This window comes from Camarhynchus parvulus, chromosome 9 (assembly GCF_901933205.1).
Source record: "Camarhynchus parvulus chromosome 9, STF_HiC, whole genome shotgun sequence".
Classification (NCBI taxonomy): Eukaryota; Metazoa; Chordata; class Aves; order Passeriformes; family Thraupidae; genus Camarhynchus; species Camarhynchus parvulus.
The window spans coordinates 11,957,470-11,971,604 of NC_044579.1; the positions used below are offsets into that span (position 1 = coordinate 11,957,470).

At 46.0% G+C, this 14,135-nt stretch overlaps 1 protein-coding gene across 1 annotated transcript; it reads right to left on the reverse strand.

Annotated features, from left to right (window-relative positions):
* Positions 1 to 423: 423 nt before the first annotated feature.
* LSG1 (large 60S subunit nuclear export GTPase 1) lies at positions 424 to 11,717 on the reverse strand. Its single transcript, XM_030954824.1, has 14 exons — positions 11,624 to 11,717; positions 11,433 to 11,550; positions 11,087 to 11,207; positions 10,437 to 10,523; positions 9,483 to 9,569; positions 7,382 to 7,442; positions 6,503 to 6,679; positions 5,916 to 6,338; positions 5,517 to 5,618; positions 4,558 to 4,701; positions 4,122 to 4,245; positions 3,442 to 3,521; positions 2,629 to 2,802; positions 424 to 1,353 (listed from the first exon to the last, which is right to left on the reverse strand). Exons 1-14 carry the CDS (start codon positions 11,702 to 11,704, stop codon positions 1,174 to 1,176), a joined length of 1,959 nt encoding a protein of 652 aa, XP_030810684.1. The 5' UTR covers positions 11,705 to 11,717; the 3' UTR covers positions 424 to 1,173.
* Between the last annotated feature and the right edge of the window lie 2,418 nt (positions 11,718 to 14,135).

Below are 14,135 nucleotides of genomic sequence, written 5' to 3' on the forward strand. Positions count from 1 at the left end.
CACAAAGGGTCACAAAGCAAAACTGGCTTGGTTTGCTGTGGCTTTGCTCAGCAGTTGCTTTCATCTCTCCATCCACATTTAAAGCCTAGAAAGGACAGAATTACAAGACAGCAATCCCTTTTTATAGCATCAAGAGACCAGCATCATGCGTTATTCCTTCCACCACCTAAAAACAAAGCATGACTCGTCTTCATGAACTTTTCCAGTCCTATCATTACTCCCTGTGCTGAACAAGGAACAAAGAGCTCTGACCAAGTGCACAAACATTTTCTCAGTAGGGCAGCTGAGTAGTAAATCTCACTTAATCTGACCCTAGGTAAGTAAAGTCTTTTTAGCATCAAATACTCATGTACTCAATTAAATCTGCTAATAGACAATTCTCTGACTTAGGGCAATAAGACAGATCATGAGACACATACAGGAAGTAAAATCTCAAGTATATTTAAGGACAAATTAGCACCAGATTTTTAGGCAGTCATATGGAGCCAATGTTTTAAAATACCAGTGGGAAGTCACACAAAAACAACTGATACCAGCTCAGTGTAAAGGATATAAAGGCAACATTTTCCTTGCATGGTGTGCTGTGCTCTGCTCAAGCTGGGAGATAGGGAGTGGTTACAGATTCTACAGAATAGGACTGAGAACAGTAGAGAAGAAAGAGGCCAATAAAGATCATTCTACCTCATTTGTCAACACACTAAAGAATTTTGTCAAACCAAGAAACAAGCCTTAAAGACCAGGAAAAAAAAAGAAAAAAAAAAGAGCAACAGTGTCTCAAAATGTAACAAACATCACTCATTGAAATTCAACTGATAAAGATTTTACTCAGTTTTACCAGGGCTTGTTTTGATTGCAACAGCTATAAAATACATCCTTTATGGAAGGAAAAAACATTCCTGCACAGCTCCATCTGCTCCCATTGAAAGGATGTTTCAGCAGCAGTCAAATGTCTGGGCTGGCTTCCAGATAACACGAACAGCCAGGTCTCTTTTGTTCTCAGAAGGGATGAACTCCAGCCACCAGAGCCCACTCTCATCCCCTGCCAGGCCAATCCACTGCAGAGAGCTCTCAGGTGAGCTAGTGATGCCCACTTATCTGTTTTTTTCCCCCTCAATCAAGGCCTGTGAGACAGTGCAGTCCCTGCCCTGAAAAGGCAAGATACTGGTGCCACAGCTAAGCCTCCAGGTGCTTGGTGATCCTGCGGATTTTCTCCTTCTTGTTCCTGTTCCCGTGTTTTTTCCAGGGCTTTCCCACCACGTTGGCAGGGTTGGGTGCAGCCGCAGGCACGAGGCCGCTCCCAGGCCGGTAGCCCATGGCAGCCCGGACCCCTTTCATCAGGGCACGAACGTTCTCCTGGAAAAGGAGACACAACCTCCAGTGACCAAGGAGAAGATCCTCAAACACTGCATTATGTCAGTAAAACCAGACACAGGCAAGCTCAAACCCAGCAGCCCCTGCTCCAGAGCTGCAGGAAGGTCATGGCAGGCAGCCAAAGCTGCCAAGCCGTGCCAGGTCCCCAGCATCTGCCACTAACGTGACACCATGTCCCAGCCAGCATCAGCTCCAGCACCAGGATGGATCCTCACAGCCTCTGCTCTGTGCACAACAAATTGTCTTCACAAATAAATCTGGTGCCCAGGAAAGCCACAGACCAAAATAAGTTGCTCAAGTCTGGAGCGTGGGCAGTGCTGACGGGGCTCGCAGCCTGTGCCAGCACTTTGGGCAGACAGAGCAACAGTCTGGTAATCCCAAAAATGCTTTTCAGGTCACAGTTTTCTGAAATAGCTCACTTTTTTTTTTTTTTGAAAAGAGCCTGAGTTCTTGTTTTCAAAATGCATGATTATCTTAGCTGCGCTAAATAAATGGTGTTCACATCCAGCTAAGCACACAGAATGGAACATGCTATCTATGACCCATCCTGTTCATGGCTAAAAACCTGTTCTAATCATTGTCAGGTATGCAGATCTGGTCATATGGATTTCATATTTCACTGTAAGTCATTAATTCACTTTTTCAGTAGTGTAAAGGCAAAACAGATGCGTGTAGGATCTAACACAAATCATACAGGTTAAGAAAAATTCCCATTTCTACCTAATTTTGAGATTCCTTAAATGGATTTTAAATCAGTTTGTATTCTTTTCATCTGATTTCAGGTTCTGAGTCAAAATCCCAACGTAATAATAAATCAATTCTCTTAAAAAAGCTTATCACATCCTCTAAATACATCTGCTCAGGAAAGGAATGTCACTTTGAAGGACCTGTAAGTTCCAAACCATGTTCTGGGTCAGTTGTCAAGTCATTCCTCCTTGTCTTTCTTCCCAGTCACCCTTCTGTTTGCTCAAGATTGATGTCTGATTCCTAATGACAAGGGTCACCCTGCTGACCTCTGAAAAATCATCTGTGCACACCTCATTAGCAATCTTTCTGTCGCCGAGGACATTCCCAGTGATTTAGGAGATAATAAAAAGAACAGAGAGCTCTTGGGTAGAAATTACATGCGGATCCCACAGCATTAAACACCATTAACTCAACCCAGCACACCTCCATCCTCAAAGGTGGTTTTCCCCCAGTAACTACAGATGAGTGCTGCAGCAAAAATTCCTAGAACAAATCTTTTCCAGAATTTACCTGATGGAAAAAAGTTTTGTCCACCACATTTTCAATTTGTTTTGCTTTGGTATTTTTCTCAGGCTTCACCTGTCCAGTGGCCTGCACAGTTGTACTGTCAGGGCATCTTTGATGTTGGTGCTGAAAATCATTTGGGTCAATACCAGGAGGTGGGTGGCAATATAACAGCTTCCCCTGTGAAAGCAATGGGACTTAGTTATTACAAGAGAAACTCAGAGAGGAAAGAAAACAACTCCAAACCTAAGAAGGGCCTGAAGTTTAGGGGTTCACACTAGCAGACTATCAGTACACTTTATTTCTTCTCCCAGACAACAACTGGCTTGACTCCTAAGTTGAAGTACTGTTCCACCTCTACATCAAAGCACCATTTGCAGCTGCAGTGCCCAGCTGCAAACAACACAGAGCAAAACTCTCAGGAGCACCAGAGGATCCTATTAAGAAATTATCAACAATAAGTTGCCGAGAGGTGCTAAACAAGCATGCAGTATTACAACACTCAGAGCAACAGTCCTTAGTGCCAAATATTGGTCCAGCTGTACATTATGGGTTCATTTCTTGAGTATCTTCTAGCTACTTTGGAGATATGATTATTTATTTAGCTGGCACCATATTTTTAAGCAATCACCTTTCTAAGATTAGGCAGCTTGAGAGATTCAATTTATTCTTTTAAAACACAAAAGTAGCCCAATTTCAAGAGTCTTTTGATACATGGTGATTTTATCCAGAGAAATAGAATTGACTTCATTGTACTCCAGTGCAACCTTTAATTCACCTCTGAGAAGAGAAGAAAACCCAGATGTAGCAAGCACTTACATTGACATAATCTTTTAACACATATCGAGCTGATCTTGGCTGGTCTGGCTGTCCATGAGATGTCATAAAGCCCCTCATATCTGGAAGAGAAATCCAAAGTATATTCCTTGTAAGTACAAGAGAATGTTAATGTGTTCTTCTTTGCTGCCTAACCACCCATTCACATTCTTTCTCAAAAATACTCCCTTAGAATAAGGCTTCTCTTGCGGAAAGCAGGGAAAAAAAAGGAAAGAACTTTGTGAATGTAAAGGTACTGCAGAAGCATCCTGACCTGAAAGAAATTATAAGAGCTGACACCTCTCTACTAGAAGAAAACTGCTAGGGTTTTATTTTTGTTTTAAAGGCAGAGAATGAGAATTCACGTCATTCTTCAAAGTCTAATTCAGACACAGATGGTGGGAGGTATCTGAAAGGGTAAGAGCACCACACTATAGACTGGCAGGGCATTTCACCAGTATCTTCCACACTATCACTACATCTGTCAGATGAGACACCACTCCAACTCCCACATGAGATCAGCCATTAACAAAGACCATTCCTGAGAGGAGGGCAAGTCCTATCTAAGAGGTCCAATGCACAACAAACCCAAGCTGGGCCTAACTTTACAATGTTCTCCTAAGGCCATGTTCAGGACCATGCACACAGTGGAGGTGACAGGTTTTAAAAGGATCATCACTCACATCCATATGCTGTTAGAAGCTCTTCAGCTGTTGGCTTTCGATCTGGGTCCTCATCTTCCCTTGGCCTTATGATATTTATTCCATAGGTTGCTTCCAAAATATTGCGTGGGATATGCTGGCAAACATGAGCTAGTGAAGGAAACCTCTTTGTGATTTACAGCTACACAAGTAATCTTGCCCATGTCACTCTAAGAGCACACACAAAAAAATGACTTTTGGATTTTGTTGCAAACCAGAAAAATAACACAAGTCTGACAACATGACTAAGTTGAAATGAGATAGGAAAAGACCAACACAGCAGGACTGTGTTATCCAGTATGTCCCACCTCCCTCAAAGCATGAGCACATGTGCTGCTAGCAGGACTGGAACATGCTACTTGGCATACTCCAGATCCAACCCCTACATGCACTCTTACAAACCCCATGCAAAGGATATTAGAGAAACAGGTGGAACATGGTCCCTCATCTGATCTATAGGCAGAATTCCAGAACAAATCATTTCTGCCTTGGTAGAGACGAAAGATGGCATCACCAGACCAGGGCAATCACAAAGGCACAGGCCAGGCTCCACATACAGGGTCTACATGATAAATAACCCATTAGTTCACTATGGCAACTCAGTGTCCACGGAGGTAAAAGGAACAACAAAAAAAAAAATCAAATGCATAGATGAAACATGGATGCAAATAACAATAAGCAGAAATTCTACTAAGACAGACATCTGCCCTGCTGGTTCCAGCCAATGAATTAAGCAGATCAGATGTAGAAGACAGCAACATTTTCAAAGTTCCTAAATAAGGTGTCCAGATGGGGGCAGCAAGATCTTCAGCTCTCCAGTCTGATGAGAGAGGAGAAAGCACTCCAGAAACCTTTAAGTGTGTTGGACCTTCTGAAACAGCTAGGAGTTCAAAAAGTACAAATCCCACAATGGTCCAACACTATAGCATTGGAGCTGCTCCCTCAAAATCAAAGTTTGATCAATATGAAAATATCAGCAAAACTACATTTATTCACAGCAATGATGTTAACAAGGATAGTTTGAAGCCTTGACCTTAAGCTACTTGGAGGAACACTCACATTAAAAAGCTTCTCTCCTCATGACTGGTGTTCGAAAAATAGGGAAAGGTAACTAAATAAAATCAGGAGATGGAAAACATGCCCCATTGCACAGCAGCTCTCATGAGTGACTCAAAATCGAGCACAAGTTTAGAAGCAAGAATTAAAGTTCCAAAATTATACACATCAAGACCACCCCTCTCCAACCTACTCGCTGACCACAGTTCAGGCTGGCAGAGTTCTCAGTGAGTGCATGTGGCTGCAAGTAGGTCATAACGAAGCTCTCTTCCACTGGGGAAAAGAAATGATAAAAAGACTGATGTTATTTGTTAGCAATACCTGGAAGTGTTTTGTACGGCCTGGTGTAGCAGACACTGACACCTTCTTATTTCCAAGGATTGTGTTGATGGTTGAACTTTTGCCAACATTAGGGTAACCCACCTAGATGACAAAGAAGTGAAATGTTATTAGGCAGGGTGATGCCAAAAGACTGACAGAGCTCTGACAGTTCTTTAATAAAATGTTCTAAAAAAAAAACAAACTAGGGCAAGCAGGGGGGCACACTGAGCCCTGGGAGCATCAGTATTAATCTTTGCACAGAACCCACAGTGTTTTGTGCTTGCCAATTTTTATACCGTTATAGGAAGCCAGACTACAGGATGAATTTTTCCCATGGAGGGCACATGGAATTAGAATTTAGATTAAGTAAGTTCCATTTAAGCACAAAGTCCAACTTACCAGCCCAACATTTACTTCCCCATCCTTCACCCTTGGTCCATTGTGCATAGCTTTGAATATCTCCAGCAGCTCATTTCTCTGTACCAGATGGCTGAAGTTCCTGATGTTCCTGTTCTGCTCCTGCACTCTGTGCTGCACTGCAGCACCATCAGTCCTGCTTTCCATCCTCTCTGGACCAACAGCATTTATGCTGTCACCAGCTTCATCTTCAGAACAGGTTTGCCAGTCCTCCTCTTCATCATCTTCACAGTCTTCATATTCATCACTGCTGTTATCATCACTCCCCAGGGCCTGGTTTGCACTCTGCCAAGTGCTGCCTGTGGACGCTCTTTCTGCACTTCCTTGTGCTGTGTCGTCTTCCTCACTGGAGCATCCATCCTCAGAACCGCTGGGGTGCTCCGCTCCCCCCTCAGAGCCCAGTTCCTGTGGGAACAGCACTTCAGAGGTGAAATGCAAAGACAACCCCAAGCCCTGCTGCTGGCTCAGTGAGCTGTCATCAGCCAGATCCCAAGAGCTGACAACCCAGTGCTTATCTATTCCCAGCTGCAGCCAGCACAGACCCAGTCGGAACAGGTCACCTGCAGTACCTTTGATTCTCCACACAGCCGTTCACACTCTGCCAAAGCTGACCAGAACACCACCTTGACACCCTCTTTCTCAAAGAACTGTGCCCAAGCAGCACGTTGCTCCTCACTCAGCAAATCTGCTTTGTTGATCAGGATCATGTTCTCCTTGTCATTACTGACTTCCTTAACATAACTTTCCTAAAGAAAACAAGAGAAGGATCAGTTTGTACTCTGGTTTCGACTCCTTCCACCCCAAGACAACACAAGAGCAGCAACACAAATTACTCCATGCAGATCCACAGGAGTTTAGCCAAGCTTACCATCCCTAGGTTGGTGGAAGTGCTGTTCAGCAGACAGCCACAAGAAACAAATTGGAGCATGCAACTACCACAATACAGCTTGTTGCTGGCCATGTGTGCAAACACCTTGTCTGCTTAGAGCTGTGACAAGATATTAATCAGCACCCTGCAGCAGGAGTTCCTAATATAACTATTTGAGCAATTTCATGTCTCCCTGATGCAGTGTTCTATAGCCTATCATTACAAACTTGTCACTCGAATAATTTTTGATGCTTTGTAATCCTCACCCACTTTTATTCCACTATGCTTTTACATAAGACAATTCCTTTAGGTGAGGACACTTCTAATGGGTAATGAGGAATAAAATAGTATCTGCAATGTAACATCTGCAGAAGAGCCTCTAAATCCACAACATTCTGTGTGAAATACCAAAAGAAAAAAAATAATTTCATGCCAGAATATTTGCATCAATTAACAAGTTATCCACTCAGGCACAACAGCAAAACAGCTTCAAGGTGGCTGAACGCATTGAGCAAAAAATATATCACATAAACATTAAGACATAAAATGAACACAACATTCAAGAAAGTGGTTTACTTACCAGGTCTTGACATCTAAACAGAAGGGGGTTTCTGGCATCTACTATCTGGACTACAATATCACTGCAAAAGTAAAGGGAAGCCCCATGAAGTACTCATTCTTACATTGCCCCAAAGAAAGCAGTAAGACACAGCAATTATTCATTTTTAGGTTTTCCTTGGAATTTTAATAGTTTCAATTGTATTATCCTACTAAATATCTTTACTGAACAGAGCATCTCAGCAGTCCACCTGCCCAACAGAGCCATGCTTGTGCTACAAGCCAGTACTGCCATACAGTGTTTCCTCCTCATTTGGCTCATTCTCCTGCACAATTGTACAGCCAGCAAGGGGGAAGAAAACGAGACAATTCTGCCAACCCATCTACCCTTCAGAAATGCTCAGCACGCAAGAAACACAGTAGTGGTACTCCATCTTTTAGAATGGTACTAAAAACTGTGGTAACACAACTTTGTTTCTGCCTATTCACATCCTCAGCTGTGGCAGGGTGGTTATGGAGAGAAAGAAGAGGTGGCTTTCCTACACAGTGAGATATTTTGGAACATTGTTGTCCTCCTTGCATGGAACAAGATGTACAAAGCCTCCCACATGGCATACAGATGACATACAGATTCGAAGTGTTTGCTATTGGACATTTTCAAAAGTTCCTCTGTGCTCTTTTTGTCACAAAAAGCATAAAACAATGAAAACGTAGCCTTAGATTTCAGTAAAATTTGTTGCTCCCCCATGCAAGCAAGGCCTTGCAAGATGCTTCTAGGAAACACCTTCCAGACCCAGAGAACAGGTTGCCACCACATACATGAGCAGGACTCGTTAGTTCCACACAGTAATTAAATGCAATGGCTTCAGATCCCAAAGGCATTCATGCTTCTTTTGTCAAAAGGAAGGGAAAATTTAACTACAGCCTCTTCCACTAGAACTTCTCCAGGCAAGTAATTTAAAATTCTGCCAGGTATTATCACATGCCAATTCTATGTGACAGGGATTTCTGTCAAGTCAGGACAACTTTAGAACACCACAGGTCGAATGGAAGAATTTCAAGCTTCACTAGGCAGTTTGTAATGAAAAAAAATCAGTAATCCCCCCCAAGGGAATAATTTAGTAAGCCCCATGGGTACAAAGAGGACTGCACAGTTACAGACATTCAAAGATCAATATGAGGGAAAGCTGACACCATCATACTGGAATGAAATACAGAGAAGTTACTGAACCACACTGCTGGGAACTAGTTTGAAGCAAATATGTGGAAAAGGCTGACAACAGATCAAATTATCTGTAAAGGTTAAAGGACTGAGTGGCTTTTCCATTCACTTCTGAGACAGCATCCTCACTCTACATGAAATAAAAGCTTCAACAGGAGCAGAAAGGCATTAATGACACATTCCAGTCACCTCAAAACACCCTGCACACTCACAGTGGACATCATGATACCCTAGAGTGGATGCTCCTGACCAGCACTCTGCCAGCCAAGGGCCTAGCAGCACTCACTACAAAGGCCCTTCTGTGAAAGGACCAGCTCACCATGACCTCACTGGTGAAGTATTTTTCAATTTTAGGAAAGTGAAATTAGACGATCTTAAACCTAATTACTAGTGAAATTAAATGCCCCAGTTAGATTAACGTAGCAGATACCACTCTTATTGTATTACAGCTCAGCAGAGCAAACAAAGCTATTCCTGTGGTAAGACAGCCTGTTGTCTTCGGTGCACTGCTGCAACTTCTCTGTGTGGCAAAGAAACAAGGACCAAGAGGTTCCTTCTTTCCCAACATTCCTTAGTCCTTGCCTTCTGCTCCTGAACATCAGCTGCAATTTGGTTGGGAAGGAGGGGAAGGGGTTAATCTTGGCAAGAGACCTCAAAGGCACTTTCTCAAAGGAGACCTCCAACACAGAGTTACCGGGGACTCACAGTGAACCAATGCACATCACACTGTTGAGAGCTAGCAGGCACCACAAAAACAAAATCACTGCAGTGCTGATAACAAAACATTACTAACTTAATAATTTTTCCTGTTCTGAGACATTTGAAGCTTGTCTCAAAAGCTGCAATTAATGAAAATACATTCAACATCACTTTTTAAAAAGTGGATAGCAAAATACTTTACCTTCTTTCAATGACTCTCCAAAGCTGACGCCAAAATTCCAAGTTTCTTTCAAATGGGGTTAGAATTAACTTTTTTTCTTCCTCAAGGCTAAGATAAACAGAAAAAACAATGTCACATTTGGTTCCATGGCAGGCTGTAAGCTCACTACCAGTTCTTCCCTAGATCCAGAAGGCTTTAGTTTTGCAGAGAGTAATCAAACCAAACTCATAAAGAGATACTATTTCTGATGTTTTTTCAAACAGATCAAGCCCTCAGGTACACTGCTGTCAGTGGCATTGTTTTAGTGGTGATACAATGGGTTCTGATCTTGTCAATGCAGAAGTGGTAAAAGATGGAAAGAACAAGAACTCATCAAGAGTCTGCCTGTGAAATTTGAGAGCCATGATAACAAATGAGAGAAGTTATCCCAAGCGCCAGTAGTTTTTTCTTAATTGAGTACCAATTGGAAAAAAACCTGAAATTTGGGGATGGTACCTGAAATACCTCTACACAACCTTTAACTTGGTGTTACCACCACCTGAACAACTTTACTCAAGGTAAGCATGGGTTTGCAGGGTGTGAGCAGATACCAGCCAAGTCTCCAAGCCAGCAGATGCAGTACTAGACCAGCACAGGCTGCTGGATGCAGCAGGCTGGCAGCATGGCCATCTATTCAGAGCAGCACTGTTGCTCTTGAAAGACACATCCAGTAACCCTCTACTTCACAGGTGAATGAAGAACATCAGATGCCATCCTGAATTCATTTAAAAGAACATGCACACACAAGACTGTTTTGCAGAGCTGAGCACAAAGACATGTTGGACTGTGGCTGGGATGTCCAGCCTCCCAGGACAAGTACAGAGAGCTACTGAGTAATGTCAGTTTTATTGGTCCAACAAGGATAAGTACAACTCACTGCTTCTTGTGTCACTAAATGCCACCAGCTACTTACCCAGCCACAAGCAGCATACTCACTGGGCAAGCTGTCGCCTCCACTCGAGAAAGCTCTCTCTCTCTGCTTGCTTCAAGTCCTCTGCACTGGTTGTCCTATCCCAGCGTGGCCTATAACAAGCATATTTTGGAGTGAGTAGTCAGAAATAGCAGTCAGTCCAGCCACATTACTTCAGTAAACAGAACATAAAAACCACACATTCAGCTATGCTGAAGTAATGGTTCAGATGCACATGCATCTGTTTTCAGCAGCTTTAAGTACACCTTCTTTCTTTGTTCCTTCCAAACTCCATTAGCAGAGAGCATGTACACCAGATACCACAAAGCTGTTTCCTTGAGCTAAGTTTTGTAGGGTCGTTAAGATGGGGGTTAATCTCTCTGTTCACCATCCACAAAGCTCTGAAAAAGCTTACCAGGCAGCCTGGATGCACCTGCCTCAGCAGTGCCAAGCTTTGGGCAGAAAACCCACACCATCAGGCCAGAGAGGCTGGCACTGGCAGCACTCACATGGCGGACTGGCACCTGTACAGCCTGCTCATATAGGTTAGTTAGGGGCTTCTCCAAAAGCAGGGTATTGCCAGCCTGAGGGCTGTCCTCAGGTTTGTAGCCAAGGAGGGATCAGCCCCAGAGCCCCAGCCAGCCAAGGGGCACCCAGGCAGCCCTGCAGAACTCACCTCCGTGGGATGCGCAGGAACTCCTGGTTCTCCTGCTGCAGCTGCCGAACGCGCTGGGCCTCCTGTGCTGTGAGCAGGCCCGTGCAGCTCTGGGCAGACACGATCTGGGCATTCAGACGCTCTAAAGGACAGACAGTCATCCAAAGCCACGCGTCCCCAGCGCTGCTACCCCTGCCACCCTATCCTGTCCCTGCTGACCCCAGCCCAGCTCAGGGCCTCACAACCTGCCCCAGCTCCCACGGGCCAGACCCACTGCCAGCTCCCATTGGCACTCACTCACCCCAGAACCGGCGCCGCCCCGCCCCGGGATCCCCTCCTCAGGCCCAGGCCCGTCCCAGCTGCTCACCGGCCACGAAGCGGGTGCCAGCCAGCTCGGCCGTGGCCAGGAACTCCTCCAGCGGACTCTGCTCGGGCGCCGATCGCAGCTCCGGGCCGCGCTCGGCCACCACCTCGCTGGCGTGGAGCTGCCGGGACAGGACACCACCGTCAGCCCGGGCCGCCCCGACCTCCTCCCGCCTCCTCGGCCCCCCGGCGTACCCATGAGGAGGCGCCGCGCCGCTCCAGCCCGCGCTGCCGCTGCAGGCAGCGCCCGAGCCCATCGCTCCGCTTCTTGCCCATGTGCCGCCGCCACCGCCGCCCCGCCGCCGGAAGGGGCGGGCGGACCGCCGCGTTCTACCGCCCCTTCCACCGCCCCTTCCGCCGCCCGGAGTCTCCGCCGCGCTTGGCCCGCTGTGCCCCGGTGTCCGCCACCAGGCGGTGCCGCCGCACCGGCACCGGCCCGCGCCGGCCAGCCAGGGCGATAGGACACAGCCTGAACCTGCTCAAGGGGAGGTTTAGGTTGGGCATTAGGAAGAATTTCTTAACTGAAAGGGTGATTAGGCGTTGGAGTGGACTGCGCAGTGTGTTGGTAGAGTCACTGTCCCTGGAGGTGTTTAAGAATGGCACTTAGTGCCATGGTCTAGTTGATATGGTGTTGGACTCGATATCAGAGGTCTTTTCCAACCCAGTTGATTCTGTGACCGATCATCCATCCATCCATCCATCCATCCATCCATCCATCCATCCATCCATCCATCCATCCATCCATCCATCCCATCCATCTTTCTATCCCTCCCACCCTATGGTGCTCAGTATGGACACACATGTCTCTGGGTCTCCCCTCCTCAGGCTCAGCTCTAACTTCCTCCCTGACATAGCAGCCACCAGCCCCACCAGTAATGAGCCTGGGGGCACGGTTCACTCCCACCCCAAGGTCGGTGCTGCAGCTGGAGGCCCTGGCACTGGGGTGGCACGCAGGGCTGCAGGCCCCAGCCCGTGGCAGTGCTGCCGGCAGTGGGGCCAGTTTCTCCTGCTGTTTTGGCCTGGTGCAGATGTTACCAAACCACATTGTGCAAAACCCTGCCCAGCAGCCAGCCATGGGGGCAGGGGTTTGTGTCTCCCTCTGGGGAAAGCCACCAGCTCCTGTGGCTGAGGCTGACCCTGGCCCTGCCAGGCAAGTGCAGGTTCCCCTTCCCTAGTGTCCACCATCCCAATACAGCAAACACTACATGCAAGGAATGATGGTGGCAAAGTGGGATCCTGGAGCAGCTGTGGGAGGTACACTATGAGGTTCCTGGCAAAATCTAGGCAGAATCTGGGCATCTTTGCCAGACAGAGGAAATTGCATGGCCAGCCAGGGAACCACTGAATGGATTTTGGCAGCAGCCGTTGTGACTGGTCTGGGTCAAGATAGGAGAGCAGGTTAAATTAATAAACAACTTGACCTGTACTTGCTCACTGAACTGAATTATGAAGCATTTCTCCTTTATGGTTGTTGGGTTAAGGCCAGACAATTTTCACTACAATTCTGTAATGTGTATCAGTTGTAACTGGAGAATAACCTGTCTAATTCCTGGAAATCAGAAGCAGAAAAAGCTTAACTCCAGGAGTTTGCCACCAACAGCATGGGCAGGAGCGGTCTTTTCTCTCTTCTCTATTCTCTTTTCTTTCTTTTTTTTTTTTTTTTTTTTCTCTTGCTCCATGATAAATGCCCATTAGGAAGACACAGCTTTTATTTTCGTCTTTTCAAAGCCAGTAACTGCATGGCATAAATTTCCCAAGGACGTCTGATCCTTTGCCATGCTCATCCCAGACTCTGCCGCCACCACCAGCCTGGTCTGGCCCGTCCTTTGCTTCCTAAAGGCAAATAAGAGAGATGAAAGGGGACTCAGCAGTCACCTTTTCATTTAGGTGAGGTGCTTCAATGGAAGGCTGGTGGGCTGCAGACAGCAGGCAGACATTTAGTAAAATAATTTCTAATCAAGTAATCTTTAATAAAACCTTCTCAAGTCTTTATGTGGGCACTGAAGCAGTAATATAAGTGCTCATTATTGTCTTTCTTTTGTTAAAAGTTAAAAGTTAAAAGTTACCTTCCCTCTACAATGCATAATCACCAGCCAGAGCAGCCAGCCAGCCTGGCTGATCCCCACACCTCAGGTCTGGCAGCACTTCTAGCCCCACAGCTGAGGCACGTGCAGTGCCATTCCCAGGCTGCCCAACCACAGGCAAAATGCTCTAATAATCCCATTGGCACGGCCCTGGCAGCACAGCCCCAGAGCCACCAGGGTCTGGAGACTGTCAGTACAGAGTGCAGAGCTCAATGGATCTCCATGGGACACTTGCAGCTCTGTTCAGTGGCATGAACTGGATACAGACACTCAAGGACAGGCAGAAGTGCTGGTGCAGTGGGAAAAGGAGGCTTGCTCCACCACCTGCAACCCATCCTGGGGCAGGGAGGTTTGAGGATAACCTGAAGAACAAAGATCTCTGCATTTAGATTGGGATGTTTTTCCCACACATTGCCCTTTCTCCCCCCACCTTTCCCCATTTCTAGACTGAAGTGCTTCAGGGAACAGTTAACTGCAGGTATTTTCTACCACCTTTGTGGGACCTACTTAAGCAACGCCCAAATTGCCCTCATTGTTGCAACAGATACATTTCTGGGCACTTCATAAACACCAAGGAATTATTTCTGTCTGGTGATGCCAGCAGCACTGTGAAGATTGCTTAG

Excerpts from the sequence above, each read along its gene's own strand:
- LSG1 (XM_030954824.1), bottom strand. The coding sequence starts at position 11,704 with ATGGGCAAGAAGCGGAGCGATGGGCTCGGGCGCTGCCTGCAGCGGCAG. Across the intron at positions 3,522-4,121 it reads GCTTCTAACAGCATATGGAT|ATATGAGGGGCTTTATGACA; the intron begins GTGAGTGATGAT and ends TTTCTCTTCCAG. Across the intron at positions 2,803-3,441 it reads TGTTAAAAGATTATGTCAAT|GGGAAGCTGTTATATTGCCA; the intron begins GTAAGTGCTTGC and ends TTGCTTTCACAG.